Source organism: Drosophila novamexicana, unplaced genomic scaffold (assembly GCF_003285875.2).
Source record: "Drosophila novamexicana strain 15010-1031.04,08,12 unplaced genomic scaffold, DnovRS2.1 tig00004554-arrow-pilon, whole genome shotgun sequence".
In the NCBI taxonomy this organism is placed as follows: domain Eukaryota; kingdom Metazoa; phylum Arthropoda; class Insecta; order Diptera; family Drosophilidae; genus Drosophila; species Drosophila novamexicana.
The window spans coordinates 4,155,260-4,173,672 of NW_020825051.1; the positions used below are offsets into that span (position 1 = coordinate 4,155,260).

At 37.5% G+C, this 18,413-nt stretch overlaps 1 protein-coding gene across 1 annotated transcript; it reads left to right on the plus strand.

Annotated features, from left to right (window-relative positions):
• The first annotated feature begins 8,835 nt into the window (after positions 1-8,835).
• Positions 8,836-16,497, plus strand: LOC115769734 (LHFPL tetraspan subfamily member 3 protein). Its single transcript, XM_030714669.1, has 6 exons — positions 8,836-9,003; positions 14,139-14,381; positions 14,444-14,577; positions 15,171-15,297; positions 15,600-15,842; positions 15,899-16,497. The coding sequence occupies exons 2-6, from the start codon at positions 14,240-14,242 to the stop codon at positions 16,048-16,050; spliced, it is 798 nt and encodes a 265-aa protein (XP_030570529.1). The 5' UTR covers positions 8,836-9,003; positions 14,139-14,239; the 3' UTR covers positions 16,051-16,497.
• The last annotated feature ends 1,916 nt before the right edge of the window (positions 16,498-18,413 follow it).

Here is an 18,413-nt window from a genome sequence, read left to right on the forward strand (position 1 = left end):
TACCGGAGATATTCAAAAAAAATCATCAAAAAAGTTTGGATTTTGGAACCGACCCCGATTTTGAAAAAAAACGTGATGTAACCCCTCGATTTTTGGTCGATTTTGGTCAAAATTTAGATTTTTATTTTTTTGATGCCAATCGATAGTACTGTTCCTTGCGAGTTCAAAATGGTATAAAATTACAAAATCTGACATTATTTGGCCGAGATATTCCAAAAAATCATCAAAAAAGGTAGATTTTAAAAACGAATCGGTTTTTGGTCAATCATTTTTTTCACCCCCTCGATTTTGAATTTGTTCGAATGCCAATTGATAGTAGGGATCCGTACGAGTTTAAAAAGGTATAACATTATAAAATCAAACGATATTTACCGGAGATATTCAAAAAAAATCATCAAAAAAGTTTGGATTTTTGAACCGACCCCGATTTTGAAAAAAAACGTGATGTAACCACTTGATTTTTGGTCGATTTTGGTCAAAATTTAGATTTTTATTTTTTTGATGCCAATCGATAGTACTGATCCTTACGAGCTCAAAATGATATAAAATTACAAAATCTGACATTATTTGGCCGAGATATTCCAAAAAAAATCATCAAAAAAGGTAGATTTTTTTGGAACGTCATATCTTCCCTGGAGCTATGTCGTTTTGGAACGTCATATCTCCCCTGGAGCTATATCGTTTCGGAACGTCATATCTATGTAGTTCCCAACATTTTAAAATCAGACGATATTTACCGGAGATATTCAAAAAAAATCATCGACAAAGTTTCGATTTTTGACCCGACCCCGATTTTGAAAAAAAACTTGATGTAACCACTTGCTTTTTGGTCGATTTTGGTCAAAATTTAGATTTTTATTTTTTTGATGCCAATCGATAGTACTGATCCTTACGAGCTCAAAATGGTATAAAATTACAAAATCTGACATTATTTGGCCGAGATATGCCAAAAAAATCATCAAAAAAGGTAGATTTTAAAAACAAATCGGTTTTTGGTCAATCATTTTATTCAACGCATCGATTTTTAATTTGTTCGAATGCCAATTGATAGTAGGGTTCCGTACGAGTTTAAAAAGGTATAACATTATAAAATCAGACGATATTTACCGGAGATATTCAAAAAAAATCATCAAAAAACTTTGGATTTTTGAACCGACCCCGATTTTGAAAAAAAACGTGATGTAACCACTTGATTTTTGGTCGATTTTGGTCAAAATTTAGATTTTTATTTTTTTGATGCCAATCGATAGTACTGATCCTTACGAGCTCAAAATGGTATAAAATTACAAAATCTGACATTATTTGGCCGAGATATGCCAAAAAATAATCAAAATAGGCAGATTTTGAAAACGAATCGGTTTTGGTCAATCATTTTTTTTACCCATCGATTTTGAATTTGTTTGAATGCCAATTGATAGTAGGGATCCGTACGAGTTTAAAAAGGTAAAACATTATAAAATCAGACGATATTTACCGGAGATATTAAAAAAAAATCATCAAAAAACTTTGGATTTTTGAACCGACCCCGATTTTGAAAAAAAACGTGATGTAACCACTTGCTTTTTGGTCGATATTCCAAAAAATCTTCAAAAAAGGTTGACTTCACAAACGAATCGGTTTTTGGTCAATCATTTTTTTCACCCCCTCGATTTTGAATTTGTTCGAATGCCAATTGATAGTAGGGATCCGTACGAGTTTGTAAAGGTATAACATTATAAAATCAGACGATATTTACCGGAGATATTCAAAAAAAATCATCAAAAAAGTTTGGATTTTTGAACCGACCCCGATTTTGAAAAAAAACGTGATGTAACCACTTGATTTTTGGTCGATTTTGGTCAAAATTTAGATTTTTATTTTTTTGATGCCAATCGATAGTACTGATCCTTACGAGCTCAAAATGATATAAAATTACAAAATCTGACATTATTTGGCCGAGATATTCCAAAAAAAATCATCAAAAAAGGTAGATTTTTTTGGAACGTCATATCTCCCCTGGAGCTATGTCGTTTTGGAACGTCATATCTCCCCTGGAGCTATGTCGTTTTGGAACGTCATATCTCCCCTGGAGCTATATCGTTTCGGAACGTCATATCTATGTAGTTCCCAACATTTTAAAATCAGACGATATTTACCGGAGATATTCAAAAAAAATCATCGACAAAGTTTCGATTTTTGACCCGACCCCGATTTTGAAAAAAAACTTGATGTAACCACTTGCTTTTTGGTCGATTTTGGTCAAAATTTAGATTTTTATTTTTTTGATGCCAATCGATAGTACTGATCCTTACGAGCTCAAAATGGTATAAAATTCGAAAATCTAACATTATTTGGCCTAGATATGCCACAAAATCATCAAAACAGGTTGATTTTGAAAACGAATCGGTTTTGGTCAATAATTTTTTTTTACCCATCGATTTTGAATTTGTTCGAATGCCAATTGATAGTAGGGATCCGTACGAGTTTAAAAAGGTAAAACATTATAAAATCAGACGATATTTACCGGAGATATTCAAAAAAAATCATCAAAAAAGTTTGGATTTTTGAACCGACCCCGATTTTGAAAAAAAAACGTGATGTAACCCCTTGATTTTTGGTCGATTTTGGTCAAAATTTCGATTTTTATTTTTTTGATGCCAATCGATAGTACTGTTCCTTGCGAGTTCAAAATGGTATAAAATTACAAAATCTGACATTATTTGGCCGAGATATTCCAAAAAATCATCAAAAAAGGTAGATTTTAAAAACAAATCGGTTTTTGGTCAATCATTTTTTTCACCCCCTCGATTTTGAATTTGTTCGAATGCCAATTGATAGTAGGGATCCGTACGAGTTTGTAAAGGTATAACATTATAAAATCAGACGATATTTACCGGAGATATTCAAAAAAAATCATCAAAAAAGTTTGGATTTTTGAACCGACCCCGATTTTGAAAAAAAACGTGATGTAACCACTTGATTTTTGGTCGATTTTGGTCAAAATTTAGATTTTTATTTTTTTGATGCCAATCGATAGTACTGATCCTTACGAGCTCAAAATGGTATAAAATTACAAAATCTGACATTATTTGGCCGAGATATGCCAAAAAATAATCAAAATAGGCAGATTTTGAAAACGAATCGGTTTTGGTCAATCATTTTTTTTACCCATCGATTTTGAATTTGTTTGAATGCCAATTGATAGTAGGGATCCGTACGAGTTTAAAAAGGTAAAACATTATAAAATCAGACGATATTTACCGGAGATATTCAAAAAAAATCATCAAAAAAGTTTGGATTTTGGAACCGACCCCGATTTTGAAAAAAAACGTGATGTAACCCCTCGATTTTTGGTCGATTTTGGTCAAAATTTAGATTTTTATTTTTTTGATGCCAATCGATAGTACTGATCCTTACGAGCTCAAAATGGTATAAAATTCGAAAATCTAACATTATTTGGCCTAGATATGCCAAAAAATCATCAAAACAGGTTGATTTTGAAAACGAATCGGTTTTGGTCAATAATTTTTTTTTACCCATCGATTTTGAATTTGTTCGAATGCCAATTGATAGTAGGGATCCGTACGAGTTTAAAAAGGTAAAACATTATAAAATCAGACGATATTTACCGGAGATATTACAAAAAAATCATCAAAAAAGTTTGGATTTTTGAACCGACCCCGATTTTGAAAAAAAACGTGATGTAACTAACCACTTGATTTTTGGTCGATTTTGGTTAAAATTTAGATTTTTATTTTTTTGATGCCAATCGATAGTACTGATCCTTACGAGCTCAAAATGGTATAAAATTACAAAGTCTGACATTATTTGGCCGAGATATGCCAAAAAATCATCAAAAAAGGTAGATTTTAAAAACAAATCGGTTTTTGGTCAATCATTTTTTTCACCCCCTCGATTTTGAATTTGTTCGAATGCCAATTGATAGTAGGGATCCGTACGAGTTTAAAAAGGTATAACATTATAAAATCAAACGATATTTATTGGAGATATTACAAAAAAATCATCAAAAAAGTTTGGATTTTTGAACCGACCACGATTTTGAAAAAAACGTGATGTAACCACTTGATTTTTGGTCGATTTTGGTTAAAATTTAGATTTTTATTTTTTTGATGCCAATCGATAGTACTGATCCTTACGAGCTCAAAATGGTATAAAATTACAAAGTCTGACATTATTTGGCCGAGATATGCCAAAAAATCATCAAAAAAGGTAGATTTTAAAAACAAATCGGTTTTTGGTCAATCATTTTTTTCACCCCCTCGATTTTGAATTTGTTCGAATGCCAATTGATAGTAGGGATCCGTACGAGTTTAAAAAGGTATAACATTATAAAATCAAACGATATTTACCGGAGATATTACAAAAAAATCATCAAAAAAGTTTGGATTTTTGAACCGACCCCGATTTTGAAAAAAAACGTGATGTAACCCCTCGATTTTTGGTCGATTTTGGTCAAAATTTAGATTTTTATTTTTTTGATGCCAATCGATAGTACTGATCCTTACGAGCTCAAAATGGTATAAAATTACAAAATCTGACATTATTTGGCCGAGATATGCCAAAAAATCATCAAAAAAGGTAGATTTTAAAAACAAATCGGTTTTTGGTCAATCATTTTATTCAACGCATCGATTTTTAATTTGTTCGAATGCCAATTGATAGTAGGGTTCCGTACGAGTTTAAAAAGGTATAACATTATAAAATCAGACGATATTTACCGGAGATATTCAAAAAAAATCATCAAAAAACTTTGGATTTTTGAACCGACCCCGATTTTGAAAAAAAAACGTGATGTAACCACATGCTTTTTGGTCGATTTTGGTCAAAATTTAGATTTTTATTTTTTTGATGCCAATCGATAGTACTGATCCTTACGAGCTCAAAATGGTATAAAATTCGAAAATCTAACATTATTTGGCCTAGATATGCCAAAAAATCATCAAAACAGGTTGATTTTGAAAACGAATCGGTTTTGGTCAATAATTTTTTTTTACCCATCGATTTTGAATTTGTTCGAATGCCAATTGATAGTAGGGATCCGTACGAGTTTAAAAAGGTAAAACATTATAAAATCAGACGATATTTACCGGAGATATTACAAAAAAATCATCAAAAAAGTTTGGATTTTTGAACCGACCCCGATTTTGAAAAAAAACGTGATGTAACTAACCACTTGATTTTTGGTCGATTTTGGTTAAAATTTAGATTTTTATTTTTTTGATGCCAATCGATAGTACTGATCCTTACGAGCTCAAAATGGTATAAAATTACAAAGTCTGACATTATTTGGCCGAGATATGCCAAAAAATCATCAAAAAAGGTAGATTTTAAAAACAAATCGGTTTTTGGTCAATCATTTTTTTCACCCCCTCGATTTTGAATTTGTTCGAATGCCAATTGATAGTAGGGATCCGTACGAGTTTAAAAAGGTATAACATTATAAAATCAAACGATATTTACCGGAGATATTACAAAAAAATCATCAAAAAAGTTTGGATTTTTGAACCGACCACGATTTTGAAAAAAACGTGATGTAACCACTTGATTTTTGGTCGATTTTGGTTAAAATTTAGATTTTTATTTTTTTGATGCCAATCGATAGTACTGATCCTTACGAGCTCAAAATGGTATAAAATTACAAAGTCTGACATTATTTGGCCGAGATATGCCAAAAAATCATCAAAAAAGGTAGATTTTAAAAACAAATCGGTTTTTGGTCAATCATTTTTTTCACCCCCTCGATTTTGAATTTGTTCGAATGCCAATTGATAGTAGGGATCCGTACGAGTTTAAAAAGGTATAACATTATAAAATCAAACGATATTTACCGGAGATATTACAAAAAAATCATCAAAAAAGTTTGGATTTTTGAACCGACCCCGATTTTGAAAAAAAAACGTGATGTAACCACTTGATTTTTGGTCGATTTTGGTCAAAATTTATATTTTCATTTTTTTGATGCCAATCGATAGTACTGATCCGTACGAGCTCAAAATGGTATAAAATTACAAAATCTGACATTATTTGGCCGAAATATGCCAAAAAATCATCAAAAAAGGTAGATTTTAAAAACGAATCGGTTTTTGGTCAATCATTTTATTCAACGCATCGATTTTTAATTTGTTCGAATGCCAATTGATAGTAGGGTTCCGTACGAGTTTAAAAAGGTATAACATTATAAAATCAGACGATATTTACCGGAGATATACAAAAAAAATCATCAAAAAAGTTTGGATTTTGGAACCGACCCCGATTTTGAAAAAAACGTCATTTTGGAACGTCAAATCTCCGCGCGGAGTTATGTCGTTTTGGAACGTCATATCTCCGCTGGAGCTATGTCGTTTGGAACGTCATATCTCCGCTGGAGCTATGTCGTTTTGGAACGTCATATCTATGTCGTTCCAAACATTTTAAAATCAGACGATATTTACTGGAGATATTCAAAAAAAATCATCAAAAAAGTTTGGATTTTTGACCCGACCCCGATTTTGAAAAAAAACGTGATGTAACCACTTGATTTTTGGTCGATTTTGGTCAAAATTTATATTTTTATTTTTTTGATGCCAATCGATAGTACTGATCCTTACGAGCTCAAAATGGTATAAAATTACAAAGTCTGACATTATTTGGCCGAGATATGCCAAAAAATCATCAAAAAAGGTAGATTTTAAAAACGAATCGGTTTTTGGTCAATCATTTTATTCAACGCATCGATTTTTAATTTGTTCGAATGCCAATTGATAGTAGGGTTCCGTACGAGTTTAAAAAGGTATAACATTATAAAATCAGACGATATTTACCGGAGATATTCAAAAAAAATCATCAAAAAACTTTGGATTTTTGAACCGACCCCGATTTTGAAAAAAAACGTGATGTAACCACTTGATTTTTGGTCGATTTTGGTTAAAATTTAGATTTTTATTTTTTTGATGCCAATCGATAGTACTGATCCTTACGAGCTCAAAATGGTATAAAATTACAAAGTCTGACATTATTTGGCCGAGATATGCCAAAAAATCATCAAAAAAGGTAGATTTTAAAAACAAATCGGTTTTTGGTCAATCATTTTTTTCACCCCCTCGATTTTGAATTTGTTCGAATGCCAATTAATAGTAGGGATCCGTACGAGTTTAAAAAGGTATAACATTATAAAATTAAACGATATTTACCGGAGATATTACAAAAAAATCATCAAAAAAGTTTGGATTTTTGAACCGACCCCGATTTTGAAAAAAACGTGATGTAACCCCTTGATTTTTGGTCGATTTTGGTCAAAATTTAGATTTTTATTTTTTTGATGCCAATCGATAGTACTGATCCTTACGAGCTCAAAATGGTATAAAATTACAAAGTCTGACATTATTTGGCCGAGATATGCCAAAAAATCATCAAAAAAGGTAGATTTTAAAAACAAATCGGTTTTTGGTCAATCATTTTATTCAACCCATCGATTTTGAATTTGTTCGAATGCCAATTGATAGTAGGGATCCGTACGAGTTTAAAAAGGTATAACATTATAAAATCAGACGATATTTACCGGAGATATTACAAAAAAATCATCAAAAAAGTTTGGATTTTTGACCCGACACCGATTTTGAAAAAAACGTGATGTAACCCCTTGATTTTTGGTCGATTTTGGTCAAAATTTAGATTTTTATTTTTTTGATGCCAATCGATAGTACTGATCCTTACGAGCTCAAAATGGTATAAAATTACAAAGTCTGACATTATTTGGCCGAGATATGCCAAAAAATCATCAAAAAAGGTAGAATTTAAAAACAAATCGGTTTTTGGTCAATCATTTTTTTCACCCCCTCGATTTTGAATTTGTTCGAATGCCAATTGATAGTAGGGATCCGTACGAGTTTAAAAAGGTATAACATTATAAAATCAAACGATATTTACCGGAGATATTACAAAAAAATCATCAAACAAGTTTGGATTTTTGAACCGACCCCGATCCTGATCCTTACGAGCTCAAAATGGTATAAAATTACAAAATCTGACATTATTTGGCCGAGATATGCCAAAAAATCATCGAAAAAGGCAGATTTTAAAAACAAATCGGTTTTTGGACAATCATTTTTTTCAGCCAGTCGATTTTCAATTTGTTCGAATGCCAATTGATAGTAGGGATCCGTACGAGTTTAAAAAGGTATAACATTATAAAATCAGACGAATTTAACTCCAATACCACAGGCCTAATGTTGACCATATTTGACCGAAATGAACGGGGTATAATAACAATTTTTATTGAGTTCTTGAAAGTATATTCCAAAAAAGGCGGACTTTAGAAAGATATGTGTGTCGACGGTAGGTCAGCCTCGCTTCGCCCCAAGTTCTTCGAGTCTGTCAGAGTTTGACAGTTTTTCGATACAGCAAGTGCTTATTTTCTTTTCCATTATTTATCCAAAGAATGAAGGGAAATAAAAGAAGTGTGCGGGCATTCGCCGACATCCTGCAGGTAGACAAATCGTAGCATTCGGATGCGTTTTTCCTCTCTCCGCACGCAGAAAAGTGATAATTGGAGAAATTTCAATAATTCTTCCAAGAAACGCATTCAGTACTCTGCTAGCTGTCATTTATCAGTAGTAAAAACAAAAATAATTGAAAAGAAATTTAAACAATTTACATTCCACTTATCTGAGGCGCGCCAACTGTCACAATTGTGCTCTCTTTCCCGCACATCGCTCATCTCTGTCACTCAAGCGCGCTCTCTCGGTCACCTGGCAGGTAAGCTGAGCTGAGAGCGAGTCGTGTCTGAAGAGGTGATTGTCTCCCAATGCCAAGCGGATCTCAGTTCGTTTTTCAGCGCCAAACGTGACGGTTCACAGCGGAATTTCGTGATCGTTCGTCCGTTTCGAGTACAATTTTATCTCATGGTTTTCGCGACTTTTTAAAGTTTATGCACAACGCACGCTGAACAACAATAAAATTTAATAACGTTAAGCAAAACAAGAAATAATCAACCGGTTCTGCAGGCTGATACTTCAAATTAGAATTGTAAGCCACCTAAAAAATAAACAAAAAAAAACAAAAGTTGCTCAAGTTTGAAATTAAACAGCAAATGTCAATTTTAAGGCGGCGGCAAACCAAAAACTTGTGCCCCGTTTCTTGCAGTTTTGACATTAAAACAAACCGCAAAAAGTCAGCAACAACAACAAAGTTCATGCAACATTAAAACGTGAAAACCTACAACAACTGAAACAATATTGCAAGCAACATTCACATTCACACACAATCACACACACACGCTTACACTCGGGGCTGCACACATAGAACACCTTTTAGTGACCATGTTGCTCCGAAGACGTGCGTTTCAAAAACTGCAACAGCAACAACAACAACAACAACGACAACAACAACAGCTGCAACAACTGCAGCCAGAACAACAGCAACAGCAACAACAACAACAGGCATGGCAAAAACCGCGCTGGCAACGTGAAAAACCAGAAAAGAGGCACAATTTTTTGTTGTTTTTGTTCGAAATGAGCCTCTGCAACTGCGCTGTAGCGGCTGCCATAATAGGCGCCCTAGCAGCGCCCAAAATGGGGCGCTCAAAAAGGCATACGTGTGCCCTGAGATACAGCTAGATTGATAGCTTCAAATGATTAATGCTGGAGTTAATTTTTTACGAGTGAAAAAAGGCAAAGAGACAAAGTTAGGTACGAAATGTGCCCAAAAGGACATCTTTGGGTATAGACCTACCCCATCGCTTAACAAGAGCGTAGTTATGAAAAAAAGTAATATTAATAAAGAGCTGTAGCTTAGAATAGAGCAAAACTTAATTACTGATTACAATTGAAAACTAAGTTTAAGAAAAGTTAAGAGCTAGATGGGGGGCCTGAGAGATGCACAAATGTGTTTAACGCTTTCCAACACTGCTCCCCTTAACATTATTTCCATAATTTCAAAAGCATTTCTCTATCTTTTAAATATCTCGCGGCCTTAAAACCTGTTTGCTGCACAATCCGCACCTGCTAAAGGTACAAAAAAAAATTGCTGAAGAATCTCGGTGTGAGTTACTATTATGTATATACATAAGTACGTATATATGTTTGTATGGGGCCCACATAGTTGTAGTTGTCGTAGCTGTTGCTGTTGTTGTTGGTTATTTGCTAGCTCGCTGGGCCGTAGGAATGCGCGAATGTTTGCCAACATTATAAATCGTGATCTAATAAAAACAAGCAGCGACACATTCGCTGTGGAGAGAATCCACAGATCCGCAGACTAGCCACATCCCACGGCTGGCCAAAGCTGTTGACTTGGCTTGATTGGGACCTAAATGCTGTCCAGGTTGTTGGTTATAAATGACCGCAATATTTGTGCACGGTTGCGGGTTCCGTTGCGAGCAAAAGAAAAAGAAATCGTCTGCCATAAACATATGCAAAAACCGATATCGAAAGGGGAGAAATGAGCGAGAAAAATACCATTAAAAAAAAAACAAAAACATTCTACAACTTTTGTACGCCCTGGCGAAACACAGCTTTTTGAAGTCATTTCCGCATAATTCTGTATCGTTTTTTGTGTTTTGCTGCTTGTTGTTGAGGCTCAGTCTTTTGGAACAAGTTTGGAGCTTCCAGTTAACAACAACAGCAACAACAACAACGTTGTGTAGTAACTATGGATGTGTTAATCGAGTGACCGCCAGCCGCTTGACAAGCGTCTCAGCTTGTTTAGGGTTCCGCTTGCCTGCTCAGTCCGAAAAAGAAATTAATCAGGAAAAACAATGAGCAGAAATACAAACTACAACTAGTTAAGAGCCAGTTGATATGAACAACTATGGCTGGCAATGCGGAACAACGCACATAAGTTGCGCTAAAGATACAACTTTGCTGCGCCTCAGCCGCATTAGCCGAGAAAAGCTGCGAAAAGCCGTGAAAAGCTGAAGAGCTGCAGCTAAATTGTGAAAATGAATTGCAGGCGGGTGCCATCAAAGTCATGAGAGCCCCTCCCCTGCCCGCCGACAGCCTCCTCACCCCTTTGCCGGCTAGTTATGCCTAATGTGAAATTTATGTTTATGTTGCGGCTCTTACAAAGTAGAAAGTCCAGCCGCATGTTTGTGTGAACTGACCAAAGTGGCTGCCACTTGTTGCTCGAGTAGAAAGCCGCCAACTTAAGGCCGTCAAATGCTGCAGTTGCAGTTAAAGTTGCAGTTGCAGTTGCAGTTGCACTTAGCAGCTCTTCTGCCCAACTCTGTCAAATGTTGCAAAACATTGTGCCACGTTTTGGTTAACAAACTGCGCTTTAGCCATTACCCAACTGACCTTATTTTACAGCATATGCAGCGTTTAGCACACACACACACACACTCGCACACACATTGCTGCACATTTACTTAGTTTGGCATTTCGAGCTTGCGCGCGTTTTGCGCGCGTCTTTTGCCGCGCCAGCATAAAAAAAAACGCTTAGACTGCAGCTTGGGAACAGCATTGGCTTTGACGTACTGTCGCACTGTTGTTATTCATGTTAGGTCCAACTCTGATTTCTGTAAATATATATATATATAGCTGGCAAGTGAAACTCTGTATTTTAAGCTGCCCGCCGGCCGGCAGCAGCAGCAGCAACACATCAACACATCAGCTTCAAGAGCTTCAGCTTCATTTGGGCGAACGGATGTAGATACCGCATCTCAGCGACTCGCCAGCTCTTCATCTCTCCATCCCCATCTCCATCTCCCGAGCTCAGCCATGGCCTTTCATGCTGCGTCATGGCAATAGCAATACCAATACCAGTTACAGTACTCACTCGACTCGCTGGCTGGTCACTTTCTTTTCTTTCTTTGTTGATCGATGTGAGTGCGCAAAGAATGCATTCGAGTACACACAAATAACACATGCACTGAGCGAAAATGTCTGGCCAAAATCAAACAAAAACCAGCTGCAACAGGAAATAATAAAAAAAAATAACAGTTGGCACATTTAGATCTCACATGATCTACGAAGTTTCACGGAGAATAGACAAAATATAGTTAGATCTTTTTCTCTTTGCATAAATTCAATTAGCGTTAATTTTGGGTTGAGTCTCGATTTTTGTATACTTTTTCTTATGCATCAAATTCTCGACCTCATGATTCTATATAGTCTTTTCCGTTGCGTTTCTTTTGCTATTCCAGCATTGATTTTTTTTGTCTTATGCACATTCTTCTGTTGACAAAAAGAAAAATCAATGTAAGTTTATCAAGTACATTGCACTGCATTTCTCTAGCTATTTTGACACTGAGTTCGTCGCCTGACCTTTGACTTTTACTGCGTTTAGAGTACACCACAAATTCTTGGAACTGAAACTATATCATATATTTGCTGAGACACAAAACTGTGTGTTCAAATCAAGGTCTTGGCTTATAAATAATCTCACGCTCTTCTGCCTGCCCAGACTTGAACAACTTTTTGGCTCAGTGTACGCCGTATTGGGTGGCTAGCAGCCAGTTGATTGGCAACTGCAATTTGCAATTACAGCACATAATCTGGCACTCGCAGATAGATATATGTATGCATCGTATATGCATATTCACGTTCGGTTTCCATTTAAATTATACGCTGATCGGTCGCAGGAAATTATTATTTGTCTGCGCTTTGTCTGCGTCTCGAGTTGGCCCACTCGCCCGATAATTGACGGGGGGGACTCGTTTTCTCAGGCTTTTCAGGCTTTTCAGACTTTTCAGGCGCGACGTGACTCAGTCTCCGGGCGGCGAGGTTTTCCCATTGTTACTGGAAGCGTTGCGGCCAATCGTTTGTTTTGACCAGACGCCTTTGTTAACTCACGTGCTCGGACTTTCAATGGGCTGTTTAGCGGTTGCTTATGATATTTATGTTAATGGGTTGCTTGGGATTGTTCTTTCAGCCTGTTCTGCTTGGCTCGCCATCTCGCTCTCTCGCACTTATTAGCATTATTATGGTAATTGTTTTGGTCATTCGGACTCGGACTGCCACTGGGTCGGGTTTTCTTTGGCTTAATTGAGTGTCATTTACTTTTTATCTCTTCTTTTATTGTTGGCTTTTATTTAGTTGAATCAACGAAAACTTTCCGAGTTTTGGCTCTTACGTTTTCCTAAATCTGGCCAGTTACACGTTTCTTTTCCTCTTTGTGCTGCTGCCACCCAAAAAAAAAAAAAAAAAAAATTAAAACAAAAGATAAAATGAATAAGAAAAAACTAAATTACGCATACGCAATGTTGTCGGTGGGATCTTTTGGGTTCGTGACAACACAATGCACAGAAAATACACTTGCATTTTTTTTGTTTCTCTTTTTTCAAGCTTTTGTTTTTGGCATTTTTGAATTGACTTCAAGATGAATTGAACAGAAATTTACCACACTTTCAAAATGAAAAACATGTTTATTGATAGCCAAGCTCCAAGCCCGTTGCTCGCTGCCCGTTTTGGCCATTTGCAACTTTTTGCGTCATGAATCACAGCTAAAATTAGACAGAGTCAAGAGTTGTCTCTCCCTCTCCCTCCCTCTCTCTCCTCTCTTGCTCGCTTGTTAAGCTATTCTCTCCTCTCTCTCTCTTATTTTTGCATAACGTCTTTGAATCTTTCTTTTGACATATGATTTTTCTCCATCTCCATCGGTTTATCATTAGCTTCATAGAATTGGCTATTGGTGAAAATTAGGCAATAGCCCCCAAAACAATTATCTTTCGGGTTTACATAAGCGAAAAGCGATTTTGCATGTGGTTAGGCAAAAGTGGCTTTTGGTTTTTTAATTGGCCAAATATTTCGATTGATTAAAGTGAAGTTATGTAGAGAGACAGGTGAAGGGGAAAACGTTATAAAATTGTTGAATATATGAAAATTGGTTTGGTAAGATCTTGAGATACTTGACATATATGATCTACTTTATATATATATATTCGCTGCGTTGACATTATTCGCTTTGCGGAGTTTTCTTTTTAGAGCATCAACATTTCAAGCTCCAATTCATTTATTTGCAGTCTTATAATAACAAACGAGGTCGGCAAACTAAAATCTGGCCAAAATAATAGGCTTACAACCGAAATACACAAAGGCAAATACATGACTGACAAAAATACACAACAGTTGTTGATTGTTGTCGATTATTGTTGTTGTTGTTGTTGTTGTTGTTGTTGTTGCTGCTCTTTTTAACTGGCAACCGCATTAATAACTTTTTACTTATAGTTAAGCGTGCTTAACGTTTTTAACAGCAAACAATAAACAAACAGAGGCCAAAAAGCTGCCAATTCATAGCTAAAAAAAAAAAAGAAGAAAAAGCAAACATAATGGGCACCAAAATCGAGTACGTCGATACGACGCATCTATACGCTTCCAAGTACATACGCAACTCCAAGGCAATTGGCGTGCTCTGGGCCATATTCACCATATGCTATGCTATCATTGGCATCGTCGCATTTGTCACGCCAGGTGAGCCTTTCTTTACATACCCTATATACATTTGTATAGTTGAATATGTGTTGCATTTGCAGAATGGATTGGCGATCCGGATAGCGACAGCGCCGGTCGCCTGGGCCTTTGGCAGCAATGTCAGCGCGATGAGATCTTCGACAATTGCCGTCGTCGCTGGGAGAACATATTTGCAGTGCCCACGTTTTCATTTCAGGTGCGTTCCTTAAAACTGAAAAACCAGCAAGCCGAAGATTAAATGCCCTTAAAAAGACCGACACACGACAGTTGTGACACAAGTAGCTATGCTCACATTTAGTATCTAGGCTAATATAGGGTATATATGTTGAAAGGTTCCACGTGTAGTATGAGGAGTAAAGCGATGCTTGTTTAAGATGAATAGGAAAGAACGTCTATCTTTGGGAAGTCGCAGATGAAATACTCTACATTTAGCTTAGAAATGCTTTTAAAGCTGATTGATCTCTCCTTTAGAAGCCATATGATCATATGGCTAGTCCGATTTGATAAGGCCAAGCTGTCTTCACAGACGGAAAAGTTGCTTAGACGAAAATTCTATTTTTGACGGATTCTTCCTCTAAAGTTATATGGTAGGGTATGTCCGATGTTGACAAGATTTTGATCATGCTAATAGAGAGTAGTTCAACATGGAAACAGAGAGAAAAGGAAACGGAAACGACTCTTGATGCTGAGCAGGAATTAGGTGGTTGCATAAGTATTCTTCTGCCTGCCACACACTCAATATTACAGGGTATACCAAGCCATTTCAATTTCTTAATTTCTTGCTTTCAGTTGGCCACATTCTTCATGATCGCCGCCGTGGGACTGGCCTTGCTGACGATATTCTTTTTGGTGTGTTTGCTGTTCATGAAGTCGACGCGCGTCTTTCACATTTGCGGCTGGATGCAAATAATATCAGGTGTGTGTTTGTGCGTGTGTGTGTGTGTGGGGCCCAATTCTCAATTTGGAGTTTCCAGTTTCAATTGCTGACTTCGACGGAAGTCGGCTTGAGAAATGATATCGAAATTCTATCTGGCTGTTACTTTGAGCACGTTTCGACGTTTGCTGCTGCTGGCAAAATGTAATCTTATTGGGAAATTGCGCTCAATTTGTTTTTGTTTTTGTTTTTGCCCTCTTTGAATTCTTGTGCTTCGATCAGCATTTGTCACGTATTTTAAATCTATTGTCTTGTTTTTTCCTGTTGTTTTTGTCTTTCTTTAGCGCTCTGCATGATTGTGGCCTGCGCTGCATTTCCCTTTGGCTGGAATTCAGATGATTTCCGCAAGATATGTGGGCCGGAGGCGAATCGCTTTGAGTTGGGCCTCTGCAGCATTCGCTGGGCATATCCATTGGCCATCATTGGCTGCGTGGATGGCGTTGTGCTGGCCACATTGGCCTTCATTCTGGCCACGCGACACGTGCGCCTGCAGCCGGATCCCATCTACCAGAACTCGCTCTACAAAGGTGAGTGTGTGTGTGTTCCCTTCAATCTTTTGTTTTATAACGTAATTTTCTTGCAGGTGAAATTAACAATGCGTATCTGACGGATGCCATTAGCCTGGCGGGCTCACGCAAATCGAATCCGCACATAACGGGCCTCAATTTGCAGCCCATTTTGTTGGTGGCGCCGCCCAATGAGGACAGCATTTCACAGTTTTCCCGCTATCACTGAGAAATGTTGAGTTTTCCGGACGCTGATGCATATTCAAATGTTTAACGGACAAACGCATTTGGTTGCTGCGCTGGCTAAGCCGAATTGCACGAAACAATAACCGGTTGGCGAGTACAAAAATATTGGCAAGCTAGGCTGTACGAAACTCGAACCGTTTCAGTTTTTGTTACGTACACTGCTTGCTTTTAGCAAGTTCACAAACCTAGAGATTTGAGCCTCGTTGAATGCCAAGTGCAAGTTTCGTTAAATTTGAATTTGCTTTTTGGCTGTTACAATTTAAAATTATTTTTATGTAATGCGTGAATCGTGTGAGTGTGAGAATTGCCGTGTGAATGATCGACTGAATGCTTAGCCTAAACTTAAGTTTTAATTAATTTAAATGTATTTGTGTATAGCTTGTGCCTAAATTCATACGTATAGTACATAGAATATGATCGCTGCCTGTAAATTATATGCCCGTAAATATACAAACATAATGTAAAAATAAAATGATATTGAACATAATGTTGTGGCCTATTTGAATGCGACCTCAATTATGCCATCATCATCAAGCCATAAACATCAAGAAGGTCAGCTCCAACTTTTCTGTGCACTTGGACAAACAAAAATCAAATTATGCTCCTTGTACGAGCTACCCCCCGCCTTGCATAGCACCGCCCACCCGCCCGCACTCACAAGCTGGCGACGCACATAAAAACCGATAACGGCCAACTTAGCGCCCAATTTGTTTGTATCCATCCCCGCTGCCCGCCAGCCCACCGTCCCGTCCTCCGTGCCCATCCAATAACCATTTGGCACATACTTTTCCAATAAAGTATTTACAGCAAACTTTTTGCCTGCTGGCAATTGAAATATTCCGCGCAAAGATGAAATCAAATAGAACCAAAAAACAAACCAAGCCGAGAATGTTGCTTGTGGGGTATAACCGACTGTGCAATACCCTGCGCTAACAACATAACGAGTTCTCTGCTAGACTCTCAGACTTTAAGACCCAAAGCAGTCGCTTTCAAACTAGGCGGAAGTGGACGTGAACTGCTTACTAGCATATAAGCGAGGTTTAATGCATCGGATAGACAGACGTGAAACAAACCATCCATCTCGCATTGCGTACAGGGTATAATGAGAGCAAAAGACGACTTCCTTGGAGCCTGATGTTTTTGCTGTAGCTGCCAGGCTGGGCACGTTTTAATATTCTTGTATAATTCATAAGCAATTCCATCAACGCTTACCAAAGGCGGCCTAAGTGGCCAAGCAGCTGGCGCCAATGCTGCAGGGAGCTGCCCCCCCCACACACACACCACCCTCTTGGTGGCATTTTATTTACTTCAGCCATTTCTTTTTGAGCAAACCATCCCCTCGTGCAACATATGGTCGCACGATTTTGGGCCATTTCGACACGCATTGGCTACGTGGCCAACCCTCGATGAAGATCTCGCCGGGATTCGCTCTGATTTCTTGATGTGCCAATTGTTTTTATTCGATTTGATGGAATGAATTTTTAACTTTTCTTGTCCTTGAGGTTGACACCGCGTGGGCGTGGCACTGCGACAACATGTGCCGCCGCCGCAGCTGTCGCTGGCGTCGCTTATTAGTTGAGCATTTGGTCAATTTTATGCATTTCGAAGTGCTCGTCAAATGTGCAAATGAACGACCAACACATAACTTTGCCATGGCTCTTTCCTCTGTGTGTAATTACAAAACTGGACATTAGTTGACCTTTGGCATAGCCTCGGCCACATGCCACGCCCAGGCAGCGCCCACTTTTTATTTATTTTTTGTTACATTACACAGCGCAGCAACAATGTTAAAGGGTCGTCGGGGGCCTGGCGGGCGCCAGGCATGGGGCGTGGCCAAATGAATTGCGCCTTTAAGGTTTTCGTTTAAGTGAAATGTCAGTTGCAGAAATTGAATCGAAAATTGTAAAATTGGTTTTGTATAAACATTTTTGCCAAATGAAATGAAATGAAAATGCTTTTGTTATAGCTACCAAAAGCTGGCAGTAACTGCTGCTGCCCCCGCCCCTCCTCCCCCCTCCCTCTGTTCCAGCCACTGCGACTGCCAGCCAAGTTCTGTTGTTGTTGTTTTTGTTATTTATTTTTTCCTGCAGCTTTCTTTCTTGACTTTTGAGCACTGAAAACATCATATTTCTTGTGCCTGTTTTTTATTCTTGTGCAAAACAAAGGCATTGCAGCGTTTACTGTTGCCCCTGCCCACCCTTTGCCCACCCCTTCTCACCCACAGGCACTTGTATACACACATAATTTATGGCTCATACGAGTCGTGTGTGTGTTCTTTGAAGCCAAACGCAGCGCAGTGTGCGGAATTGTGCAAAAGTCAAAACTACGTCAATCAAAAGCTGCCGC